The following is a 14,897-nucleotide window of genomic DNA, read 5'->3' as shown; positions in this document are numbered from 1 at the left end:
GTTTGCATACCTCCAAATAATAAACTAAAACATCCACAAAGCAAATGATGCAATGACTATGAAATATATAGGTGTGTATATATATGGTATATTTAAATTAATTCAGGACAAATGATCCAAAAATATGAACAAGATAATTCCTTGTTAAGTTGTAACCACAGAATGAAGAATTTGATTTCTTTCTGGCTTTCCTTTTTTACTGGTTTTCACAGCCTGGAAATGAAGTCTTAAAAGTCCTGAGGGAATCTGACAGAATCTTCATTTTTAAAAACCTCATGCCAGAGAAATAAGAAAAATAAAATATGTAGCTACTGTATATTTCACTTCCTGCATTCTGCTTCAAGTTTGACAAATGAAAGAAGAAAAGAATTTATGTTTTTGGCTTTTTTCTTTACTGTTCTAAGAGCTTTATAGAGAAATAAATAATTAAAAAGGAATTTGTTTACTTGGTGTGTCCACTCAACATAATTCACAGCAAAGATTCATTTTTCGCTTTTCTCTAACCATATGTGTTACAATAGAATAAATATTATTGTAATACTGACATAGTGATGTGTCTACAGTAATAGTGGTTATCAAAAACAGTTCACTGGAATGTTTTCTTGCTCAGGAATTGGCAAAGGAGTTATTGACCTTTTGACCTAATCTTGGGAATTGGGTAAAACATTGATGGGACAGTGCCATGACTCTGTTGTTCTTACTTTTTGTATTTAGTGATCCTTCTAAACAGGGGCCAGTAGAATAGCAAGGATTTTCACTTCTAATTAAGGACAACTGAACCATTTAATAATAGCTAGAATGATGGAGGTTGAAATTCCATCTCATGTGTTAGTTGAATTCCTCAGGGATGCTCAGATACTAGTAGTTGTTAGTAAGCTGCGTGTTCTCCAGCTGGCATCTCTCAGACATCAGCAAAGAATAGCATTACTTCGCTTCCTCATGTGTCTCAGAGGTTGGTGAGACATCTTTGTCTCAACAAAATCAGCTCATTTGTGCTTCTTTTTTTCCAAGATGACATACTAGGATTTTAGGTGTGGTTGTTTATATGTTGCAGCTTACTAAATGTTCTCCTGAGTAGTGCCAAAACTTTTTTAAAAATCCAATCTTATAGGACATATGCTGAAATTGACTATATCACAGTTTCTGGAAATCTATACTTGTCCAGTGTGCTCATCAGTGAAACTTGCTAACCACTCATTTTGAACAATGATGCTAAGGCATGTCTTAATTACTATGCTGTGAAATTTTGTTACGTGTCTGAAAAAATATCACTGTCAGAAATTTCAGAAGCATTGCTTCATAGCACCAAGATGATACTGTTCAGCTTCATGTCTGCCCCTGGCCCCTAAAATTTGCCCCTTCAAGGATCTGTGGAATTCTCTGTTGAATATAATTGGCTAAGTCCCATTCTGCTGAGATAATAAGACCAATGCATATGATAAAAGAACATTATGTTTGTATTAGGATAAGGTTTCTATCAGCAGGTAGTGTTTAATAAGATATTTGCTTCCTCAAGTAGCAAAGTTGGGAAGACATTGGGGCCATAAAGTGGATCCAATGTCATGTGATCATCTGAGGAAAACGCTGTTAATGTAGAAGTGAATAAAAAGGAACTTTTAGCTGGGGTTGTCTTGCCATCCCAACAAGATTGCAAAGCCCATGAGAACTATTTTCAACTTTGTGCTTTGTCACTTAAATAGATACACAAATGTAAAATAATGACTCCGCTGTCTATACCATTTTGAATGAAAGTTTTTATAATGTGTAAATGCATTTAAACCTCATTTTTTGTTAGTTTTCTAAAAAATTTTATCAATTATCTAGTCTTTCAGAGGTCTCTATTTTCTGTTACCCTGTTTGTTGTTCAAGTAATGGGGTAAATCATCTAATAATGCAGATAACAACTAGGTGAACTTGATAAGAAAAGGTTACCCAACTTGATTTCCCAGGAGAGAGAGGGAGAGAAAGAACATGAATCTAGGTGTGCCAGGGCTTCTAGCTGTTGTGAACAAACTCCAGATGCATATGCCACCTTGTGTGTCTGACTTTATATGGGTACTGGAAAATAAAACCTGAATCATCAGACTTTGCAGCCAGTCACCTTAACTGCTCAGCCACCTCTCCAGCCCCCAACTTGATATTTTAAATAGATCTAATATTTACCTCAGAGTATGTTAATTCAAATGAGAAAATAATCCAAAATAAATGAATAGTATGCAAATTCAACTTTACTTTGTACTGTGGATTTAAATCAAAAAGTAACTCTAGCTTACCCCCATTCAAATATCACCAGCTTCATATACATATAAGTATGACTGCTAATTTAATTGATATCATTTGAAGGAGCCATACTAATGCATTTGCATTCACGTATGTCATTTGTTTCTGAAATTGATGTAAGTTGTATTTATGAAATGCAAATTACTTACCTTTTGTCAGTGAGACTGTAATTCTATTAATAGCAATTAGTGGTCACTTCTCAATAACATGTGGAAGGTAGAGAAAGATGCTTCACTTAGACATTACTCTTGGGAAATTCATGACAATTTATCAATAGTTAAGCTTGAAGAGCATGCATGATCTGCCTAAATCAATTCTTCAGTTTTCTGTACTATATCAATTAATTCATATTTTGAGTACCTCTTTTTATTCAGGAAATAAAGCTTAACATGAAAAGTTTAAGGAACATGGTAATACCATAAAGTTGGAAATAAAAGTGATAACTAAAATATCTTCAACATTGCTAACAATAAAAACTTTCATTTTCCTTCATGAAACTATAAAAGTTTTAAAAAACTAAGATATTCATCCACTGACAATAGGAAGATCAATTCATATGGCTTTTCTGGAAATCACTTTGTAATATAAATCGAGAATTTGAAAATATTCAAAACCATTGACCCCAAAATTTTCTCCTAAGAAATTATATTAAGAAAACACAGCTGGAGAGATAGTTTAGTGATTAAAGCTCTTGCTTGCAAAGCCTAGAGACACATAATCAACCCTCCAGATCCCACATAAGCCAGATGCACATAAGTGAGGCAAGGGCAAGGTTGCGTATGCCCATGAGGTGTAGCAAGTATCTGGAGTTCAATTTCAGTGGCTCAGGCCCTGGTGCATCAATTCTCTCTCCCTGTTTCTCTCTCTCTGTCTCTCAAATTAAAAAAAAATAATAAAAGTTAATAAAAACAACCTGCACAGCAATAGAAATTGATATGCAAGAATCTTTGTTTGGAGCTGCTTTAATAGTTAGAAATTGGTGCTGGAGTGATAGCTTAGCAGTTAATGTGCTTCCCTACAAAGCCAAAGGAACAGGGTTTGATTCCCTAATACCTCCATAAAGCCAAATGCATGGGGTAGCACATCTGTCTGGAGTTCATTTACAGTGGTTACAGGCCCTGGGACACCCAATCTCTTTCTGTTGCTATCTGGCCCTCTTTCTCTCTCTCAAAATAAATAAGTAAATAAATAGTTAGAAATGGGAGCCGGGCATGGTGGCGCACGCCTTTAATCCCAGCACTTGGGAGGCAGAGGTAGGAGGATCGCCATGAGTTCGAGGCCACCCTGAGACTACATAGTTAATTCCAGGTCAGCCTGGGCTAGAGTGAGACCCTACCTCGAAAAAAATAAATAAATAAATAAATAAAAATAAATAAAAAAACAAATAGTTAGAAATGGAAACAGTGTAATAGCCCAAAGAGGGTATTGGTTAATAAGGTATGACTCAACTGGTGTTGGTATATAATCTTGTCCCAAGACAAGGAGTATGGGAAAATATTTAATGTCAAAGCAATTGGCCACTAATATCTGATGTTAATTTTGACATAGAACTTTTATATACATAGTATATAGTTAAAAGATGAGAATATGGTTCCAAGTTTTAATCTGATATGCAAAAATCTTAGATTTTTCACTTCTGCTTTTTTTCAATTTTTTTGTTTATTTTTCTTTATTTATTTGAGAGAGACAGATAGAGAAAGAGAGAAAAAATTGGGTGCACCAAGGCCTTCAGCCATTGCAAACGAACTGCACATGCATGCACCACCGTGTGCATCTCACTACATGGGTACTGGGGAATCAAACCTCCAACCAGGGTGATTAGGCTTCACAGGCAAGTGCTTAACCGTTAAGCCATCTCTCCAACCCTCACTTCTGTTTTAGCAAAATACCTGAATGATCTAAAAATCAAAAGTTCCTCTTAGATGCAGAAAACTTCAAAATGAAATATAAAGGCATATAGTTTGGGAAGGAAAAATCAAAATTATTTTATTAATAGATATCATGATTTTCACTGTAGAAAATTCCAGTGTATCAACATTAATATATGAAAATCAATTGCTTTCCTATATATTAGTAATAAACAAGAGAAATTAAAAATAAACTAACATAGTACCACTTAAATTAGCACCATCAAAATGAAATACTTAAGAGTAAATTGAAAAGTATACATACCTGATATATTTAATGAGAACTACAAGATTTTGGTGAAATAAAAAAAAGATCATAGAAAAATAATCTATATTAGTATTCAGGAAGATGAAATGTCAAGATATAAGTTTTTCCCAAGTTAATCCATAGGTAAAATCCACATAAAATTTCCACCATTATTCTTTTGGGTTTTTATAAGCTGACGCTCAAGTTTATGTGTAAAGGGAAGAGACTTAAAATAGCAGCAAGAGAAAAATGTCAGAAGGCTTATGCTATCTGACTTCAACACTTAGTATTAAAACAATTGAGACTGTGTCACTGGCACAAAAATGGGTAAATAGATCAATAAATTATAATGGGAAGCCTAGAATAGACACACAGAAACATCTTCAATCAAGCTTCAAAAAGAAAAGCAATTAAATATAATGGAGGAAGGATTGCTTTTTTTAATAGATGGTACTGGAGCAACTGGATAATCACACCCCCAAATACATAAATAGATAAATACATCTAGGGTCTAGTAAGATATCTTAATAGTTAAAGGTGCTTGTTAGCTAAGCCTGCCAGCTGGGGTAATTCCCAAGGCACCCATGTAAAACTGGATAGGATTCATTTGTAGCAGCAAAAGTCCCTGGCACGAGCAAGCACACACATATAAATAAATAAATAAATAAGCAAACCAACAAATAAATAAATATCTACAAATAGAACTTACATTCTTTACAAAAAACTCAAATAGTGGGTCACCGATATTAATGTAAATGCAATACATTACAAGTCCTAGGAAACAATGTGAAGAAGATCTAAATGACTTTGGCTTTGGCAATGGTATTTTAGTTATACCAAAAGCACAATTCATGAAAAAACTGGTAAACTTGACTTCATTGAAATTATTTTTTCCCCTTCTAAAGTACTATAATCAATAAATAATGCATTTCCAAGTGGAAAGTACTGGTCCCAGTTGAATTCCCTGGTTGACTGTATCAAACACATCAGGAAGAAATGACAGTAATTCTCTATAATGCACTCCATAAAACAGAAGAAGTAGCACTACCTAGCTACTTCTATGAGGACTGCATTTCTCTAACACTAAAATCACATAAAGATACTACATGAAAAGAACAGACCCAGTATCTCTCATGTACATAAATGGAAGGGTTCTTAAGAATTTAGTAACTTGAATCCAACAATGTAGTGAAAGAATTATTTACCCCAGGCAAGTGGGATTTATTCCAGATACACAAAACTGTTGCAACATCCAAAGATTAATTACTGAACACTATTACATCAATAGGTTGAATAATCACATGATCATATCAATGGATGCAACAATGAAAACATTTCACAAAACCCAACATGATCCTGAAAATTAGGGGTAGAGGGAAACTTCCTCATCTTCATAAAGGACAGTCAGCATCATACTTAATTGTGACAAAGTAGATGCTTTCCCAATAAAATCCCTTAGTATTTCTGCATTGAACTGAAGTCCAAGCCAGTGGAAAATTATGTATTCAGACTGAAAGATGAAATAAAACTGGCTTTGTTTAGAGATGATATAATAGTTTATATTTGAAAAATCTCAAAGAATCAACAACAGTCCCAACAAAGCACGTGATTAGCAAGGGATTATTGTGAGGTTGAAAGAAAAGTTTATTATACAAAAGTCAAATCCTTTCTAAGTGTTATCAACAAAAAATTGTAATTAAACTAGAAAAACTCAACACCAATTACAGTAGTATGAAATGAAGGGAATACTTAGCTATAACTCTCCACAAGAATAGTATTGATGACCCACAGTGACTACTAATACCCCCCTGATGTGGGCCCTCAGGTGAGTGGTGGGCAGGAGAGAGAGGGCATAAGGGTATAGCTGATGGAAGCATAACTAATTTGCAATATGCTCAAATATTAAAGTTGCTAATAATTTTAAATGCATCAAAGCAGAAAATAATAGGCTGTCAAGAGCTCTTCTAACATGCCCTCCAAGGCTAAGGAACATTATATGGAAGAGGAGAAGAAAGAATGTAAGAGCCACAGGGTGTGAAGGCATACTGTGAGGCATTGACCACCCCACAGGAACTGACTGGTGCATTCATGACCCCACAGTGATTGACAATACCCCCACTGAGGAAGGCCTTCAGTGGAGTGGAGGAGGGGAAGAGAGAACAAAAGAGGCTAACCTGATGGGAATATGACCAATTTGCAGTATGTGCACATGTTAAAGTTTCTAATAAAGTTATTTTTAAAATTATTAATACAAGATAAATGTCAATTCTTCCCATTGTATACTTTATATGAAAAGACAAAACATCCAGAGTAGCCAGCCCAGCACTGAGCATGAACAATTTCAGAGTAGTGATACTACATAATTTCAAGGCTTAGGTAAAGCTGCAGTAATGAATGCAGTGGAGCTTGGTGGAAGAACAGACAGGTGGATCAATAGGACATAACAGAATTTATTAGTAGAGCAGCATAAATGTAGCCGGCCAAATTTTCACTAACATAGCAGAGACAATTCATCAGATGGATACATAGCATTTCAATAAATAGTGCTGAAATAACTGGATATCCGTAAAGACATTGGCCTTAAAACTTTCACAAGATAATTCAAAATTTATCAACAGTTAAGATGTAAAATGCCTAACTACAAAATTTCTTGACGTTAATATAGGAGAAAATATAAGACACTGTGTTTATCAGTGAGTTTTTAGATACAACTCCGAAAGCTTGTTCCAAAAAAAGAAAAAAAAATAAAAAAGATAAGATGGACTTCGTTAAACATACTGTTCTTCATAAAACATTGTGAAACTAATTGAAGGACAACCCCCAGAAAAGTGCATTCCTTATACACTTACTTAATATAGGACCTGTTTTCAATATGACAGCAAGCATTTTAAAAGTCAAAATAATAAATTGAACAACCCCATTAATAAATGGGCAAGATATTGAAAAAGACCCTTTACCAAAAATATATACACAGGGCAAATAAGCATGTGAAGAGATATCCTAGTTATATGTCATTAAAAATAAGTTATTACTACACACTTGTTCGAATGACTCAAATCTAAAACATTGAGAAAAGCAAATTTTAGAGAAGGTTTGGAGGAACAAAAGCTCTTTTTTACTGCTGAGAGAAATGCAACATTGGTAATGTCTATTTGGAAAGCAGTTTGTCAGTTTCCTTCAAAGATAAACATAGCTTTACCTTACCATATGACTCAGGAACAATAGTCCCACTCATTACACAGATGAGTTGAAAACTTATATCCACACTGAAACCTGTACACAAATGCTTAAAGAATCTTCACTTACAATTTCTTAAAATAGAAATTAACCAAGATGTCCCTCAAAGGGCAAATAAATAAGTTTTGGCACATCCACATGAGAGAATGTTATTCAATAATAAAAATAAATGAACTATTAAATCAAGAGAAGACATGGCAGAGCTTTAAATGCTTCTGGCTAAGTGAACTAAGCTAATTTTAAAAGACAATGTACCCTATGATGTGACATTCTGGAAAAAGTAAATTATAGAGACAGTTACAAGATCAGTGCTTACCTGGAGTTGTGGCAGGAAGAAGAGGGATAAAGAGACAGAAAACAGGATTTTTAGGGCAGGGAAATTACTCTCTATAATATGAACATGATGGATATATAACATTGTCCGATTGTCAGAGTACTTAGGATTGAACCACACAGAGAACGAACCCTAATGTAAATCGTGTACTTCAGCTAATATTAGTGAATCTACATTGGTTCATTAGTCAGAGAAAATGCAACACATTCATTCATGCAAGATGTTAATAATATGAACAATGACAGTGGGCGTGGGGGTAGGAAGCATCGCTACTTTCTACTCAGTTTGTCTTAAACCTAAAACTGCTCTAAAAGATGAAAATCTATTTAAGAAAAATACTGAAGGCATATGAGTAGACAGTAAATAGTGCTTATTTTCTGGTGTTAAGACTTTGTGTTATTTTTCTTTTTTCTCTACATTTCTATCATTAGTATTTTGAAGTAATGTGCATACAGCAAAAGCCTTTGTTAGAATATAGTTTAACAAATGCATTCTGTCTTCTAAAAACAACATAACAGAGATAAAATGGCTCCATCAGCCCTCCCCAACTTTCAGTTTGCCCTTTATAGTCTTTCTCCCTACTTCAGTACTTAGCACATAGTAATTCATTTTCCGTTCCTATAAATTCACCTCTTCAGGATACAAATAATAAGAATTATAGAGCATGTAAACTTTGAATCTTTTTCATCAGCATTCCTTCCCAAAGAACCTTTTGATATCCTACTAGATGTAATTTGCCAAAATTGTATTGATATATTTTTTTAATCAATGCCATGAGAGTATTTGCTTCTACTTTCTTTTCATGTGGTATTTTTTTAAATCGGGCATTGGTGTCATTATGATTCTTATGTCAGGTATTCAGTTAGGGAGCATTTCTTCCTCTTCCGTGTTTTGGAAAGATTAGTCAAAGAAACTATAAATTCAAATACCTGAAATGATTTAGAACTAGTCAGGCTACATGTCTCATCTTCAAATACCTTTGGTAGTTTATGTCTTTGAAAGAATTAGTCCATTTCATGTCAGTTGTTAAACCAGCAGTTAAAAATACTTAGAATGTTCTTCCTTCACCCTTGTAATACTTGGAGACACCACAGTGAAGTTACCCATTTGTCCCTAATATTAGTAATTTACATTTTTCTAGCTTTATTAGCTTTGTTAGAGGTTTATCTGTTTTATTAATCTTCCCAAAGAACCAAATTTTGATCTTACTGATTTTTTTGTTGATATTCTGTTTTCAATTTCATTGATTTTCTGCTCTTGATGTTCTGCTTTCTGTTTCCATTTATTTTACTTTCTATTAAGGATTTGATTTGAGTCTTTGCTTCCTTTCTAATGTAAATATTCAGTAACATGAATTTCTCTATAAATATTTTAGGAACTGAATCCTACTAATTTGATGCACTGTTTTCTTTTTCATTTAGATAAAAGTTTAAAATAGTTTGTAATGCCTCTTTTGATTTCTTTGTTAATGCACATGTTTTGTGTGTGTTACTAGGAATTGAACCTAAGGCTTTGCACATACTATGCACTGTGCTACCTCTGAGATGTATCCATAAGCCCCCCTCCCTTTTTTCATTATTTTGAGACACAGTCTCACTAAGATGGTTAGGCTGGCCTTGAACTCATTCTGCAACCCAGGCAGGCCTGAATTTGTGATTTTAAGCCTCAGCCTCTCAAATAGTTGATATTACAACCTTACAATATAATCTAATTAGAATTAAATACCAAATATAAAATAACACTACATTGAAAGCACTTTGTATAGTTTAAAAAGAGCTTACTTCATTCTTCAGTGTCTGCTTGAGAAGCATAGTATATATTTTATAGATGATGAAAATTAAGTTGCCCAGAGTCACACAGCTATAGCAAATTAAGACACAAACTCAGGATTTCCTTTCTACACCTTTATTGTTATGAAGAAACTGGAGGAAAAAGGATTTGAAAAGTAAATTTAAATTCATTTTGTAGTTACTTGGAATGTGTTATAGATGATATTATAAAAAAATAAGTTACATAAAGCATGCATGTTAGTGTAGCTTTAACTTGATTCTATTGAGGTTAAACATCTTTTCATTTATTCTTTGTTCTTATATAATGTCTATTTATGCTCTTATATTTTTTTTCTTCTGGATTTGTTGAAAATATTTTCTTCTGGTGCCTTGGTTACCTGTCCTTGAATTCTTTTGCTTTTAATAATAATAAGAGACAAATCAGTGAAAAGTATTGTTTTATTTTGAGTTTTTAAAATGTATTTTATTTGAGAGAAAGAGGTAAATGATAGAGCAATAGATGATGATGGCACACATACGGGGAGAGAGAGAGAGAGAGAGAGAGAGAGAGAGGCAGGCAGGCAGACAGAAAGACATAGATAGAGAATGGGCACACCAGGGTCTCTATCCATTGCAAACAAACTCCAGACACATGCATCACCCTGGTGCATCTGGCTTACATAGGTACTGGTGAATTGAACCTAGGTACTTAGGACTTAAGGCAAGCACATTAACCACTAATCCATCTGCCCAACCCCTATTTTGAGGTTTTTTTTATGATGGGAAGTAGGAGATAGAGGAGAATGTTAGAAGTTGAAACATTTGACTTGAAAATTCAATCGATCAATCAATTGTCAGCTGTTATATTTCTTCGTCAGAGTGTACTGAGTTGTGTGATAAATTGAAAGCAAAGAATAAATGTTGCCTACTTTTTGGGTCCCCAGATGTAGAGAGAACATATGTAAAATAAGACAACTAACTTATTATGTTCTCAAGCTATAGTATCAAAATTGTATTAGAACAAATGGAAATGTATGGCCTGATTAGTAATTAATTGAGAGTTCATACAGAAACATAAATTAAATAGTTGCACAGACTGTGTGCAAAAGATTTTGCTCATCATTTTATCTCTAGCACATAGAATTCTGAACAAACAGGAACTGTTCAAGTATTTATTTAGGACTGGGCGATGTTAACATATGAGGACAAATGTATTTATAGAGACCTGTCATAAATTCTATAGGCCATTGCTTCTAAGCCAACAATAAGCTGCTCAGGGTGTTATGTTATCTCCACACTTAAAGCATTAGCATACATTTCTATAGAATGGAAATACAATCTTCTGAAAAAAGAACAAATGATATGTTTTCTTGTTTCGCCCTTATAACAGGGCAGTAGTTAATAATCTTGGCTCCACTCTCACGTAAACCTAGGTTTGAGTCTCATCTCAGCTACTTACTTGTTACATGAATTTAATTTCATTTACTCAGAAATAAGACTAATAGTAGTACCTAAGTTATGACTCACTATGAGGATCCAGTAAGGACAATATATAAAATGTTGAGCCAATAGTAGGAGTTATATAAGTACTCTAAGACTATTCCTTTTTTATATACTAAGATGGATGGAATATTTGATTGTCATTTTAGATATGGTGACTTGGCTCAAAAATTTTCTACGAGATATATTCTCTACTTCTTCCTTACAGATTCAGAGACATATTGTGTGTTTCAAGACAAGAAGTACAGAGTGGGTGAGAAATGGCATCCTTACCTGGAACCTTATGGGTTGGTTTACTGTGTGAACTGCATCTGCTCAGAGGTATAAGCCTTACAAGCCCACGTGGCATGGTATTACTCATTTTGTTTTTCGTCTCACAGAGAGGCTTTTAATACTTTTTTGGCCAAGGAGCACATGGGATAAAAATATCAAAAAAATGAAGAAGCACCTAAGCATGGTGGTGCATGCCTGTGTCTCATCTTAATATTTGGGAAATAAAGATAGGAGGATAAGTTCAAAATCATGTTCAGCAACATAGCAAATTTGAGAATCATGGTTGTGAGAGAGAGTGAGTGAGCTAGACAGAGAGAGATGTCTGTTACTTTTTGGCTTTATTTCAAAATATCTTGAAGTATTTACAATGGGCAGATTACTATGGTCTTTTATGCCAGTTACATAGGACATAGTTGGAGATGGCAGAAGAACTTGGCAGTAGGAAGAACACTATTCAATAGATGACAGTAACGTCAACACCAATTTTGACAACAAAAACTATGTCTCCAGGCATGTGTATGCTGCCTTGATGAAGAACAATAGCAATAAGCCAATTAAGAAGGACAGTGATGTTCTAAATCTTGAGAATTGAGAATTCTGGATAAAGAGAGCACATAGAAGGATACAGACTCTAACTGAAGACCTTGTGTAAAGACTGTAAGTCTTCCCATGTGCCCATCTAAGCAATAACATTCACATATAACCCTGGTCTTCTTGCTATTCAAACAGAATTTTTGACTTTGAGATTTTTTTAGTATGTGTAAACAAAAATTAATATACTATCAGGAGATGTAAAGAGTCTTTGTAGTTTTAACATTAACACAGAGCAAGTTTCCAACCCTGACTTTGCCACCCATGGTACGTACTACATTATACAATGTACCTCTCTGAGATTCCTTCAGCTTCTCACCATTTAAAATGAGATATTGAAGCCTGGCTTGGTTAAGCATACCTGTGATAGCAGCACTTGGGTGGCTCAGTCAAGGATCCAAAAAATTTGAAATAATTATATTACCTGTTTATGGTGAAGACTAAATTCACTAGTTTATTTAAAGCAATACTTGGTCATATAAACATTCAGAAATTGCTAACTACTATTGTCAGCATTATTATTGCATTTATCATCATCATCATTATTAGTCTTGAGGGTAGACTAGAATTCAGTATACAGTATTAAAGATTGAGTTTACATCACAGACAGGAGTTATACTTTCTGACACGCTTCTGTGATCTTATCTCCAGGTGATACTACCTGGTTCTGAGGTGCCTGATGCTTTAAGAGTCTCTGTGCTGTCTTCAAATGCAACATTCCCCAAATTTATTCTAGAAGGCACACAAGAAAAGAAGAAAGGGTTTTGTATGGATAAAAAGCCTGTCTCTTTAAATGGCAAGAGCATGTATTAAATAGAGCATCTGGGGACTGATTAACTGCCTGGTATGGCATTATTTTGTCAGATTCTTGACCCAGCACATTGTAGATGGACAGCTAACCCTTGGGGGCTGGGGCTTTGATGTCTGCAAGGCAGTGAAAATGTTAATGCAATCCCAATGCCAACAGCTCTCACACAAGGCATCTTCTTTCTCCATGCACTTCACCACATTTCACCCATAGCAGCCTGACAGTTACAAGTCGCCCTTCCTTTAAATGAATTATGGATGGGAAATGTAAATGTAAAATGTATTTCCAAAGCTCCCTTTGTTCTAGCAATGGCTAAGAACAGTCAGTGCTGGGGATCATGTCATTTTAACTCAGACAGGGACCCAGTGGCCCCTCCCAGGCATACTAGCATGTCAGCTCCTTTCCCAACTCTAGCTGTTCTCAGAAAAAAAAAAAAAAAAAAAGAAAAGAAGAAGAAGAAGAAAATGGCTGTTGGCTGCAAAGGAAAATAAGGAGAGGAGGCACTTAGTCTTCTAAAGCAAGGTATAGGCCTGTAGAATGGAGAATTCACATGGTAGAGATTCCTCTGTGCCTGTGGGTAGGTACTAGCTTAGGGGAGCCATTACTCATGATCAACTCTCTTCCATAGCATCAGGTAGATAGTTATGAAATCAGAGCAGGGTCTTGAAAAAGCCATGCAGCTACAACTAGGGAAGGGTAAAAATGCCACATAGCTAGGCCAGAAGAAACCTCTCACAATTAAGGGGAGGGTTTGAAAACTAGAGCAGTAGAGACACCAGTCTTGGAGAATATATGACAACCATCTTTCAAACAACCAATCCAAGGGGCTAAAAATGATAAACGGGGGAAAAACTGATTGCATTCAGCTTCTTGGGAATGTGCTCCTCACTGGGTTAGTCCCTGTGCGACTATTTCTCAAATTGGCATGATCCCAGTGACCTTTGAAAGACATTTTTGTTTTCTTCTTGGTGCCTTCTCTTTTTCAGAATGGCAATGTGCTTTGCAGCCGAGTCAGATGTCCAAGTCTTCATTGCCTCTCACCTGTGCACATTCCTCATTTGTGCTGTCCCCGTTGTCCAGGTAAACCAGTTCTCTTCATTCTTAACAGTTCTTTGTCCTCCCTCTTCACCTGACTCAACCCATCTCCTGAAATTCCCCAGAAGGGAAACTTCCAGACAGAAATAACAATAGAACACTTTTAGGCAATCTAATCTGGCCTCCTAAATACTGTTTATAGCCCAAATGGGACACATTCTAGGCTCTAATAAGTTATTGCATACACAGTAACAGATTTTCATTGGGCTTTTAATCATTTGAAGGAGAATGTCAATTGGGGGAAGGGAATTGTGGCTATAAACAGCCTCTTTCTGCCATGGGCAGTGGGCACCAGGGGAGTTGTAGCATCGTGGCACGTGTCCTATGCAATTAGTGCTGGAATTGCATCCAAGCATAGCTTCAAAATGATGAGAGGTTGTTCATAAATCAAAGGAACTGAACCAGTGAAGTTTATGACAGCATAAAGCTGCTGCCCACTAGCTGAATAGTCAGGTCCTCCAGACTGCACAGTTATTAGGTCCACACTGTTAAGAGCAAGTCTGGGGAGAGTCAGCTGGAGACTTTTCATGAGGCTGTTAGGATGCCTACTTTCATAGTTTGTGGTTAAGGTTTTTTTTTTTTTTTTCTGAGGCAGGGACTCTATCAATGATACTTTGTTCCCATATGACTGGGGCCTAGCTCCCATCTGAAGTACTGGGAGAATAGGACTCAGAGAATGCCTATTGGTCCATTGGCAGTCCTAGTTAAAGCTATGTGACAGGAGATATGTAAAGTAGATATCTAAAGTTTAGGCTGATTCTATTTTACTAGAGGACAAAGTTCTTGAATTAGAGGTTCCTATATAGACTTTAGAGAGTTGTAGAAGCCTTTCAAATTATTTCCAGTTTTTTAGGTA

General features: G+C 35.3%; 1 protein-coding gene across 3 annotated transcripts in view; it reads left to right on the top strand.

Moving 5' to 3' along the window:
• The window catches only part of Chrdl1 (chordin like 1), a 134,634-nt gene that overhangs the window by 13,043 nt on the left and 106,694 nt on the right, over nt 1–14,897 (top strand). For all 3 annotated transcript variants that reach the window (XM_004659133.2, XM_045140719.1, XM_004659132.3), the window contains exons 3-4: nt 11,483–11,595; nt 13,933–14,026. In XM_004659133.2, the coding sequence (XP_004659190.1) occupies nt 11,483–11,595; nt 13,933–14,026 (207 nt within the window). The remainder of the gene's footprint in view (nt 1–11,482; nt 11,596–13,932; nt 14,027–14,897) is intronic.

The sequence above is a fragment of the Jaculus jaculus genome, chromosome X, assembly GCF_020740685.1.
Source record: "Jaculus jaculus isolate mJacJac1 chromosome X, mJacJac1.mat.Y.cur, whole genome shotgun sequence".
In the NCBI taxonomy this organism is placed as follows: domain Eukaryota; kingdom Metazoa; phylum Chordata; class Mammalia; order Rodentia; family Dipodidae; genus Jaculus; species Jaculus jaculus.
Note: the sequence above shows the minus strand (reverse complement) of the source record. Positions and strands in the feature narration are given on the sequence as shown.